Source organism: Toxotes jaculatrix, chromosome 13 (assembly GCF_017976425.1).
Source record: "Toxotes jaculatrix isolate fToxJac2 chromosome 13, fToxJac2.pri, whole genome shotgun sequence".
Taxonomy (NCBI): Eukaryota; Metazoa; Chordata; class Actinopteri; family Toxotidae; genus Toxotes; species Toxotes jaculatrix.
In genome coordinates this window covers 8,393,850-8,406,453 of record NC_054406.1, presented here as the reverse complement: position 1 = coordinate 8,406,453, position 12,604 = coordinate 8,393,850, and the positions used below count along the sequence as shown (strand labels likewise).

Sequence of the window (12,604 nt, the reverse complement as noted above, 5' to 3'; positions counted from 1 at the left end):
TGCTCATCTTGTTTTGTGTTAAATTAGCTGAAAGGATGAGTCCAAAACCAGTTTCCACTTAACGTAAAACCGGATTGTGTGTGTTTTGTGTGTGTATGTGCAAAGTAAAGCCCATCCTCCGTGTCCTCTAAAGAATGATATTAACAGTCTGTGAGGATAGACACACACCGAGGCTCCGGTTTTATTCAGTGCAATAATTTGCAAATATATATAACAACAATGTGCTTGAAGCTACACTTATTCTCTTTATGCTTTTACAATTATCTTGAAGTGTTTTACCACCATTGTTCTGCTGTGATGGGATTAGCAGTTTGTTGTCGTCAGCTTTGCGACACACACACACACACACACACACGCACGTGCGCGAACACACACACACACATACATCACTCAGCATTTCACTCAGCTAGGCACTTTGTTAATGATGACCTTGGCAGGGTAGCTTGTGTACCTTGTGTCTGCATTTGCTGGAGTGAGTCTGGATACTGGAGACTGTGTGTGCCTGTTGTGTGATTGATGTTCACACGTCTCTTGCTGCTGGGAAGTGCTATGACTCACTCCTTTCTCTCCTACTGTCTCTGTCCTTTTTTCTTTTCTGCCTCACTTCATTATCCTTATGAGTGTAAATGTTGGCTGAAGTAGCAGTTAACCAGGTATCACAATCTTTTACTTTTTTTTATTTTATTTGCTCTTATTTCAGCAGTGTTTTAGTCACTAGGTTTCACAAATATCTGCAGGATGTTCTGTGTTGGCAACAAAGCTGTTAGTCTAACATTTACAATGCAGTGCCAATAAAATGCTTGCGCCCTCCATAAACATGAACTAATGTTTGTTTTACAATCACAGTGGATTAATTAAGATTTCTCTACATTCAGCTAATTGATTAGTTGACTAATTGTTTTAGCTGTAATAATAAATAAAGAGTGCCGAAGTTAAAATAAGTCTTGTTTTAATATTTCAGCTATACTTTGTCAAATAAATATGTTCCTTTAAATGATGCTGAACAAACGTTATTTGACAAAAATCTTTGTGCTGTACACAGCGCAATGAGTGTTGTCCAAAGAGGATAGGCACGCCTTAACTATAAACTAGAACAAAAATGTTCACTACAAATATGAACACCAATATTGCTGATGTAAACAAACCTTTAGCAGCACCAGAAATCAATAACTTGGATTTAATTGTTGTCTCAGACATCTGCTCAAGGTATTGATTTTTGGTGGTTGAACAGCTACACGTTTGCTTGAATTTTAGAAGACGGATTGTCCATTTATATAAAACAAAATACAAAAGCGATCCAGTTAGCTGCAGTACAGTAAGGAGATGGGCCTGTGTGTGCTAAGAAAAACTGTGCAGTCCTCAGTGTTGGCATAAAATCTACAACCAGATGCTTATCAATAATAAAATATTGATGTTAATATTTTAAATCTGGTCTCACAGACCATCTGTCACAAACCCCATTTCGTTCTTTCCTTTCCTTTCCTTTCTTTCTTCTTCTCTGAATAATACACCTGACTCAGTTCATATGTTTTGTTTATTCAAAAACACCTGCTTCCTCCTTTCCTTTCCTCGTGCTCTCTGTGTCTCATTTGCTCGCTTTCACCCTCCTTCCTTCCTGCCCACTTTCTCCCTCCGTGACCTCTGCCCTACTCTCACTTTCACACCATTTCTCTGGCTCTTTTCGGGGACGCTTGTCATTTTTCTTGCGGTTTTCTCACGCCAGCGCAGGATATGAAAGGATTGTTTTGTGTTTGTGGGTAGGATGGGAACAGAGAGGGAAAGAGAGGAGAGTTGAAAGAGAGTGAATGAGGCTGATGTTTGTTGATTCTTCAGGAAAAAGTCAGATGGTTCGATTTCAGTTCAGAGTTTATGAGAGCTGAGGAGGAGATATTTGGGTTTTATGTAGGAGATGCTTACTTTTAGTTTATTGTGTGAGAGAAGAAGGGTGAGTGGTGATGGGGGAGGTGGAGAGAGGGATGGAGAGATGTAGACGTAAGAATAGGGCAATGGTGGCAAAGACACAACATCACTACGGCCCTGAGAGGTAAAGTAGAGGATTCAGAGGCTGGAGAAAAAATAAGATCTGTCCCTCATGCAACCCTGTCTGTCAAAAAATTATGTTTATACACAACTAAATTACAACAGCAAATACATTTTGCTGAAAAGAGAATTGTGGCATGATGTGAACCCTGGTCTCAGGTGTAACAGTCCTGTGCTTTGTACACCCACCATCCACCCTGACCACCTCCTTGTGACTCTGCTGCCATTAATAAATACAACACTTCATTCATTCAAGAACCATGTTGCCTCTGAACATGACTCAGCCAGTGATTACGGTTCCTACAAAACATATTTGTCTTTACAGTTCAGTTGTAAATAAACGTAATTTCTGGGAGCCACAGTTGCCTCATGACACATGATCAAAGCTTGATCATAGCCTGTGTAATTAAAACTACCCAAAATAAAACTTGATGGGTTTTCCGATAAAGTCGAAAAGGGTGTGGCCCCACTGACAGACGTTTTACCAGTTAGACCACAGTGGGTTGAAATGTTTTTTTTAAGTCTAGCAGTTGTACAAAGTAAGGAGAAAAATCACGAAGAAAATGGACTAAAGCTTAAGACTGGCAGTATTATGCATTTATTTCCCTGGCAACAAATCCCAAATCTCAAATACCAAAATCAATAGTGCATTAGTCCTTCTCTCGTCTCTCTATGCCTTTTAGCCCTGCACCCATTTATTCCTAAAGAAATGCAAAATTTTAAAAATGGCTCACAAATATATAGTTCCATAACAAAAAACGATTTCCTAAATGTTCAGGGCACTGTAGGGTTTAGCAAACATTAGCAAACAGGAGTAAATAATGCATTTGTAGGAAACTACTTTCAGAGGTGGATGAATACACATTCAGGGGTTATGCAGCAAAACAGCAGCAGGATGGTGTGGGACTGAAAATAAAGTGTCCATGTTCATGGAAATAAATGAACATGTCACCCAGTGCAATGGTGTGATTCATTAATGTCATTTTAATAGCTTTTAGACAACAATGGAGAACTGTGGCACAGAGGAAGAAGATAGATCAGTCTTTGGATATACACACAGTGTTCATTACTGAGATCAATTCATTAGTGATTTTAGTTTCCAGGGATTTTTTTGAAAGTAAGAAAAACCCAGAAAAAGATTTAGTTTTGTAAACCCACGGTCTCCCTTTATTTGATTAAACACTGAGTGCACTGGGTACACTGCATTAATCACAGTCACCCCCACATTTTTTAACCAAGAGAAATCTCACCAGTTTAACATGATCACCTCAAAGTCCAGAAAAAATAGCTGAACTGGTCACATCAGCTTGACAGCTGATCTTATCAGTTGCTCTGCACAGACAACAGACAGCTGTTATTGATTATTAATTGAACATCTCCTAGAAAAGCTATGTAAATTCCAGCAGGGCACTAATAAGCCGCCATACACGAAATAATGTTTACAGTATCCTCTTGTCGAGTCAGCTGATGGCCATGCCCTTCCTTATGCAGATTAGATTTATTTATTTATTTATTTTTAAATCTGCATTTTTTTGTTTTTCTATGATTTCAGGGGCTAAATCATTTCCAGAGCAGCAGAATGTTTTTTTTTCCCCCAAACTTCATGTAGCTGCGGGAAACAATTTCAAAACAAATCATACAAGTGCAAAAAGAGACATACAGTAACAGTACATACTTGTTCGGGTTCTGCCTGAAAACAAGGAGAGGACTGTTGTGAAAATTTGCAGCTAAGATGGGAGGACTCATAGTATTCATATCAACTGATCTCAAACTTCCCTTTGAAGAGGAAAACAGTGGGCTTCATTTGTTCAAAATATATTATGTTTTAAATTAAATCCTGTAGATACATGGAAGCTTAAGTGATGCTGTAGTTAGGGGGAAGTGCTGTTGTCCTTTTGGGTTCAATGTTAAATTCTGGGTCATGTGATTCATCGTTTTCCTTCACTGAAGTATTTTAGTAACACAATAGTTAATTGCTTTCCTGTTCTTTCCAGATTTTTATTTTTTCTTGTTCAGTTATATTTGTAGTAAAACATCCCCTCACGTCCAACGAGCTGTGTCTAATCCAAGATTTAAAACAGTTGGACAAACAATTGGAACCAGAAAGTTTTACTGTCCGTGTATTTGTACGTGCGAGGACGACGTGGAGAAACACACAGAGTCTACGCAGAAGTTGTGATGAATGGGCAGTCTGTGCTCCCAACAGTCACACATTGAGGTCCATTTTTAGTATCTGTGTGCTTGCGTGTGTGTGTGCTTGTGGGTGTGTGTGTGTGTGTGTGTGTGTGTGTCTGTAGGAAATGTCCATAGTAAAAATGAATGCTTTGATGATAGATGGAGCAGACTGTAAATTTTTCTTTCCCACGATCAATCAACGACACTCACTGCTGTCTGACAACCTGAATATGAACTTTTTCTGTCGGTCTCTGCATCCTGTCGGCTTTCTCCCTCTCTGTCCTCCACATTTCCTCCTATTTCTCTCACCTTATCCTCCCTCTCTCATTCTCTCTCTCTTCTTTGATCTTAATCCTTTCTCACACTCCTTCTCTCTCTCTGCGTTCTCCCTCCCTTGTCTGTTGCTGCACTCATTTCTTTTTCTCTCTTTCTAAAATACTTCCTGCATCTTAATTCTCTCAGCATTGTTCCCTGTGTATGTGTGTGTTTGCGTATACAGTACCAGGAGTGTGTGGGAACTCAGCTGTGTGTGTTTTGTTTTTTTTATTTTTTTTTTTATAGGTGTTTGTGTGTGTGTGGGAACAGAGACATGTCTTTATTTACTAGGTGTTGACTGTGTTTTTCTGTATCATTTGTGTGCGTGTGTGTGTATGTGTGGCGGGGAGTGTTTACTAGAAACTGTTTTCCTGTTTTGATGTTGACAAAACTTACAGACAGACAGATTCCTATCTGCTGCTTTGTTTCCCACTTTATGGCTGTGCCTCTGTTTAAACAGGTATTGTGTATGTGCCTTTTGTGTCCGTATGTGTGTTTTCTGTCTACTCTGTGTCTTGTTTTTCTGGGTACAAATTAATACATAGACTGAAGGGGCAGAAAAAAAATAATAAATGTGAGACAAACAGAGAGAAACAAAGTTTTCCTTCGTCCGAGCATACCGCACAACAGGAAACCCTCTGTGAATGACACAGCCATATTAGGAGCCAGGAAGCGAAGGTGATGGAGTCTCCGTGGTGTCAGGGTTCCCAAGACCTGGTCACCCAGGCGACAAAGGGTCAAGCCCTGTTTTTGACCGTCTCATGAGAAACACAGAGGTCAACAGGAACATGGACTGTTTGAAGAAAGGGTGTTGTGTTAATGTGACACTCCTGTGCCACGTAAGAACTCGTGGTATAGTTGGATTAGATGGATAAAACATGCAGTTTGAAGTCATTCAGTATTCCATTCCAAGTATTCCACATCTTCTACCCAAAACAAGTGTATGGTCGATCTCATTTTCTCAATCAGTCAAGAAATCAGTAATGTGGCTGGCTTTACCTTATTTTACTTGCAAGATAGATGAGGCATGTTGTTATCAATAATACTGAACTTACAGTAACTAATTTAGCAGACTGACAGTTTTACTGACCGCAGGCAGTGTTCAGCGTTCAGTGCACCCGATCTGAGTGATTCATAAAAGCAACAGTCGTTGCAGTGATGAGATGCGCCGCAGTGATATCAGTTTTTGATATGAAATATCAAAGCTTAAAAAGCTTTTACTGAGCCGCTCATTAGGATGTGACTGTGACTAACCTGTTTGTGGGTGCTAGCGAGTGGGGGGTGTGTTGATCATCGTGATGATATGTTAGGGAGGTTTAAGGCTATCCCTAAAACCACCTGTGGTTTACTCGGTTTGCTGACAAAAATGTGGTGAGAAATTTCCCCAAGTGTCGATTCAGACAAGCTCCTAACGTCCAACTATCTCGCCGCAGCCTGCAGCTACATCACAGTGAAAGGCATTACAATCCATTTGTTTTGCAGAATGATCTTTACTTTGCACTCACCAAAACACTAACAAGCCCAAAACACTCCACTTAGTCTCAGTCTCATGCTTCTGCAGCAGTCTATCCTTGCTGCCCTCTTTTTTGTTCAGCTGAGCGTCGATCAGACAAAGGCGTGTTACAAAATAACCCACAAAGCTTGGCTGTCCATGTGGTCTAGTGGTTTAAGGTACATACCGTGTATTTGCAGTGCCCCTCGGTTCAGTTCCTGCTGGGGACACTTCTTGTCTCTCACTGCTGTCGAGAAACAGATGGAGGATCAACACAATGCCTGTAAACGCTTCATGCACATGCATTTCTGTCAGATTTTTAACCACACATGAAAGTTGAAACACTTGTGGCAAAAGGTGTGAAGTGCTGCTGCTTGTCAGCGTTGCATTCAGGCCAGGCGCTCTAAATTGTTTTGTTCAATATGGTTTGCGGAGATGTGATTGCACCAGACACATTTTCAGTAACTCACATTGTCCCCCCCGTCCCCTATTTTGGACTGTCCAACATCATTTAAGCCCAGCTTCAACTGGGCACTCAACTTGGCACATTGTAATGATGACGATCATTAGAAATCATGTTGTTGACTTTGTGGCTCAGACTGTGAGGAGACGACAGACCGTAACTCCTGTCACAGAGAGACATGTGATTCATCAACAGAACAGAAAACATGAAAATTACCATGATTGCAGCAGCTCGGTTTTCACATGACAGCAGCATTTTGCAAACAAACCACTCCCCTTACAAACCTCCAGGCTTCCAGAAAATCTGACAACAACAACAACAACAGCTTCATCAACATCAAGCTCAAGGCTCAAGACGTCACACGGGGCGTGCTTTTTTGTGTCCTGTCTTGTTGGACAAGAGCCAGTCAGATATTGATACTGGATGCACTGCATCAGTCAGCAGGTAAACTATCCGGACGGACTGGGTCGCACCTCAGACTAATGAGTAACTCTACTGATAAAATGCTGTTAGTTGACCTGCTCAGGAGGTGGGGACATTTTAGACAAGCACCCTATAATTAGATATCATAGCACTCAGTCACTGATGTTTGTGTCATTAAAGTGCATTTTGAACTCATAAGAGCCTAATGTCCTCTCTATTAAATTAGTTGCCATCAGCTCTGCAGCTTTCATCCCTCTCTCCATCTTATTTGTTCACTGGGGAATGATTTACATCATTTCCACATCTCCATTGTCTCCCTTCCTTTGAGATAACTCTAGATTTAATAAGAAATAAGAGGGTATTATGGCTTTTCGTTCTTTAATAGAGTCTCACAATCTCACAAATATCTTTTTGTGTGTGTCTGTGTGCAGTTTCCGAGCAGTGAGGTTAGCCTGTTTTCTTGTATAGTTCTTGCTTCTGAGATGATCAAAGAGGGAGAAAGACACGTTCCCCAAAGTGTAAGTGTTTTGGACACCACCTTCAAATTCTGACATTTGAAGGCGGTGTCCAGGTTTCAGCTGCTGTTTTGACGTTCAGAGAACCACACGGTTTGAAGGATACTAACCTCTAAAGTTTGCGAAGTTCAGAGGTGTATATCCCAAACTTTAAGCAGAGATATTTTATCATTATTTGAGCCAACTCATGCTGGCATACTTTCAAACTGCAAGCAGAGACATTAGTGGGACGGACTCCCTAAGTAAGACATTTTTAGTGTCTGCCGCTCTTCCTATCTCCTTCTCTTGTCTCTTTATGGGAAGGATTGTGTGGCAGCCAAATGGCAATTAATGTATTTTCAGTGAGCTGCATTAAGTTGCAGTTTGACAGTGAGTCGATGATAAAGTTCTGATTTAATTATTTGGGATTCAGCTGACTTCACTTAGCTGAAGGACTGTCTGCCTCCTCTTCCTCCTCTCAGCAGCTCAGTGAAGTCATGGTTTTTTGTCCAAGTCTGTTTCTAAGGGGCGTAGTCTTTGTTATTTGGGTATTGATAATGCGTGGGTATGTAATGAGTCAGTGATGACTGATTTTATTATTATGTAAACACAGTGTGAGATTAGACTTTTCTGAATAATAAAAATCTGAAATGCCAAATTTTTATTATTTTCATTATGAATAATGTTTTAATTGGGAATTCAATGGGCGAGATGAGGCTAAAAAACATCTTGAGTGATCAGTTTTCTAATCTCTGTTGTAAAATATTCTCTAACGCTGGGCAGCGCAGAATGCTCATATCGTAAAGGTGATAATGGAAGAGAATAATTAAAACTGTATTTCAGTCTTTCAACATATTTAGCAAATATGCCAACTTTACCTCAGTTGTAATCTCAGGTCACAATGTGATCAGTGAACTAATGTTTAATGTACTGTAAATGAACCTGTGTGTATGATTGTGTATTCTGATGGCGTGCTCCTTGCCCTGACAGCCACTTTTATGAGGTTTTATGAGGAGTTAATTAAGATCCGGTTATGTTAGTGATGGAGTGTGTGTGTGTGTCTGTGATGGGTTTGCAAGGTGCTGTCGGATATTATTCAAGGGTATTGAAAGCATGTGTACTCTACAGTGCGCAGTATGTGTTTCCATTATGTTGCTGCATCCTGTGTGTATGTGTGTGTGTCTATTTAGTTATTAGTTATTTCCACTGACCGATCCTAATCTGTCGTGCAGCGTGTGTGTTTGTTATCCTCACCTGATTTGTGGAAGTGGAAAGATCAAGCACAAAAATAATTAGGTGTGGGTTCAGTGACAAGGACGCGTGGAATTGATATTCATTTAAAATGTAAAATACTCGGCCCAACAAAGAAAGATTTTGCATCAAGACAAAAAAAAGAGGCTTTAGTTTCTTTGCATCTGGGTTTTCTATTAGCCAGCATTACTTATAGTTAAGTTTTATGATCTCCTGGTTTCAGGTTCATAAGCTTGATGAGCTTTATTTATGTACCTGTAGTTAAAAATGACAGGATAACGATAGCAAGACTTTTTAGCCTTTGGTATGTTTCAACAGAAGCAACACAAAGATAAGTGTTTCTTCCATTTATGCACTCAGAATCCAAATTCTCTCTGCGATGTTTCTGTGGTGTCTGTGGCTCACAAAAGCCCGAGAAACTTGATCAGTGAGTGTCCACTCTCCTGCTTATTTTCCCTGCATTAACCAGTACACAGGCGCCGATGTTGCGGCCCTTTGTGTGATAATCCAGGCTGAACATTCACACAGAGACACTCAATAGACCTGAGATAAATCCCCCTGTCGTGCATGGTTGCTGTGGCTTTTTCTCCTTTTCCCTTTGTGTAGGATTTTAACAGGAGGTGTTGAAAAAGTCAGCCGCAGGTCAGCTCTTAGGTAACGGAGGCGGCAACGCAAACACAGTAGCCAGTTTATGTTGCTGTATACTTCACCTGTGACTGCGGCAACACTGGTACCACATGTAGCAATTAGATAAAAATAATATATAGGTACCAATTGGCATATTATTACTTATTAGCAATAGTTGTTGGTTTTACTGTTGAATGTGCACTATTATGGTATAATGTGTAATACTTGTGCAGTATTGTGGTTGAACTGGTTTTAATGATTTGGGTTTTATTGATTAATGCATGAGTTGGCTTTTATGGCTTTTTTTTTTAATGTGTTTTGTGGTTTGAATAATTGTAAGGATTCTGCTAAGTAAGTCTGGACATTAATGCTCTTTAATGCAGTGGTCCTGAGCCCAAGGGGATAATAAAGTTTCTTATCTTGCAAATCACCATCACCCCATTTATCTTTTCATATAAAGTGACTTAATTGCAGTTTTTCTGATGCATAAATCAAATGAATAGCCTTTTTTTCCTTAAAGGTTAATTCCAATCAAAAAATATTTCATTTAATTCAAGCCAATCAAATGAAAATGATGACTCTCATTTCTACAGTTAGGATGTTAATTGCACCCCCTGGTGGATGACAGACAAACCCAACCCTAGTTCATTGGTTATTTTTTTATATCTTTTTCTGAAAAGTCTAGTTTTTCACTTGTCTCTCTACCTGTTTACATCTCTGTCTATAGCTTATGTCTGTCCTTTGTCTGTGTGTCTCCAGGTCTTCCAGAGCAGTACTACAGTCTGACGTGGTTCCTCAGTCCGGTCCTCGGCCTCATGTTTACTCCTCTGATCGGCTCGGCCAGCGACCGCTGCACTCTGCGATGGGGCAGGAGGAGACCGTTCATCCTGGCTCTGTGTATAGGAACACTGATCGGAGTGGCTCTGTTTCTGAATGGATCATTGATAGGTGAGTGTGTGTCACACAATATTTATCTGTGTGAACTTAAATAACAGCGTTAAAAAGCGTGTGTGTCAGGTGTGTGTGTCCCTTCTTCATGCTGTACTTAGATGATTCTTCTGCCTGTTGATTGAGAAAAGTCATAGCACTAACTTGGTAATCTAGATCAAATAACAGATAAACTTCATGCGCACAGATGACACACAGAAGCACTTTTTGTATTATAAAATGCAGGAATCTGTATCATATGACTGAAGATGTCTATATATATTTGTGAGGTTTAGAAGGATTAAGGGCAATATCAAATGTTGAAGCTGAAGTTTAGGTGTGAAAATACATTGTCATAATTTCGCATTAGTGCACTTTTTTCCAAACTACATTTTTGCAATTAACTACTTTTCATTAATGATTAATCTGACAATTATTTTCTTAAGTAACCAATTAATAATTTGGTCTGTAAAAGATAAAAAAACTGTGAAAAATATCCTAGAACACAAGATGAGAAGCTTGAACCAGTCAGTATTTGCCATTTTTTCTTGAAATATGATTTTCTGAGATTTTCAGAGACTAATGGACCAGTCTATGCCGCGCCAGTTTACACGTCAAAAAAGACCAGTTGATTTAATAGCAAATAAAAATCCATGAGGCCATCCATGCTGTTGCTACATGTTGGCCTGAAGTTTACTTTGTGCCATCTGCTGAACGTTGTTGTCTAAACCACCTGAGAGTATCACAGCTCCGGTGGGAAATAAACTCCAAACTCCTGACAGTAACAGCTGCACTGTAGCTTTACTCGACACGCACTTGGCCACAGAGGAAATAAAAGAACAGCTCGGCTTCCTTCCCAGCATCACTTACCGCAAACTTCAGCCGCTGAGAGTCATGTCATGTAGTGATGTCCTCCTCGGCCACGTCCTCCGTTTATTACGTCACTCAAATGTCATTACAAGGTCACATTCGTTCAATCCAATCGAACTAATTGATCAGCCGTCAATCATACCACACAGATATCGATCTCAGGCTAACTATATCAGCGTAGTTCCGGTTGCAACATCATTAACCATATATTGTCCCTGCACACATGTAAACACACACACACACACTAAAAGGAGACAGTGTTGTGAAGTTTGTGTAGTCAGTGGATCATTGAATTTACAGATGGAAGCTAAGTAGTGAACTCATATCATCACACTCTTCCTGTACACACTCAAACTCTGACATTATCTATTTGTATTACCCAGAAATAGCCTGCGATGTTGGATCAATAAGAGCAATAAGCCATAGAGAGAGAGAGAAAACTCTGAACCACTGGAGGAACTTATTGTGATGTTAAACCATCAGATACAATATGTTTTCTACTGTAGCTTTTCTTCCACCCTCATTCTGTGAGCTTCAGCCAATTTTTTCATTTCTATCAGTTCTGAAGTTCCCATTTGTTACACATTGGTTCACACTGGTACACTGTTCATTATTGATAGATTGCTCTGTAATTTGTTTAATAGAATTTTTTAGGCTATAAAATGTCAGAAAATCGAGAAAGATGAAGAATGTCATGACAATGACTTTTCTTGTATTAACTACAACTTGTTTGTAGACGTTGTGTTGAAAATGAAAAATGAATTGGCCAACGTGCTTTTGTCCTCTTTACATCTCTGAAATAGCAGGAGTAATTTTATTGGTTATAGAGCTGAAACAGATAGGCAATCAATCAATAATTTGATCCAAAGAAAATAATCAGCAGCTATTTTGATAATCGGTTATAGTAGTAGTATTGTCCTCAAGTTCAAATTGCGTTATATAATAGAGTGTATGCTCCACATTCAAATATGGACCAAATGTAGAGTACAACAATAAGACTGGGCCTTTTAAATGTCTCTAAATAGAACAAAGAAAAATGAATTGTCAAAGGAGTTATAAATAACAAGAACGAGAGCTGTGTGAACCGTTTTCTGTCAGCAGGTTCTATTCAGTTCTATTCAATACTGTTCTGTTCTGCCTCCATTCTTTTGCCCAGAGGTTGGCACTCAGGTCGTGTTAGGGCACCAGGGAACGTGTGTGTGTGTGTGACCAGTGTGACCTGTATCTGTATGAGTGAATGAGAAAATAAAAGAAAGTGTACGTTTCCATGGTTGTGTATATATAAATGTGTGTGAACAACACCGGGTGACATGGGAAAACTGTAGTAACCTGTATAGGAGTGTGTGTATGTGTGTGTATGTGTGTGTGTATGTATGTGTGTGTGTGTGCGTGTGTTGACATGGGAACATAGAAGCAGGCAGTTCACAGGGAAATGCTTCCTGTTTGCTTCTCCCTTTCCACCAATCACAATTCACTTCCTGTCTGTCTGCCTGGCTAGTGAGTAGTGTGGCTCCATTGTCCACAAAC

At 39.8% G+C, this 12,604-nt stretch overlaps 1 protein-coding gene across 3 annotated transcripts in view; it reads left to right on the top strand.

Moving 5' to 3' along the window:
* Positions 1-12,604, top strand: part of LOC121191566 (solute carrier family 45 member 4) — a 48,309-nt gene that overhangs the window by 26,438 nt on the left and 9,267 nt on the right. For all 3 annotated transcript variants that reach the window (XM_041052754.1, XM_041052755.1, XM_041052756.1), the window contains exon 4: positions 10,040-10,228. In XM_041052754.1, coding sequence (XP_040908688.1) covers positions 10,040-10,228 — 189 coding nt within the window. The remainder of the gene's footprint in view (positions 1-10,039; positions 10,229-12,604) is intronic.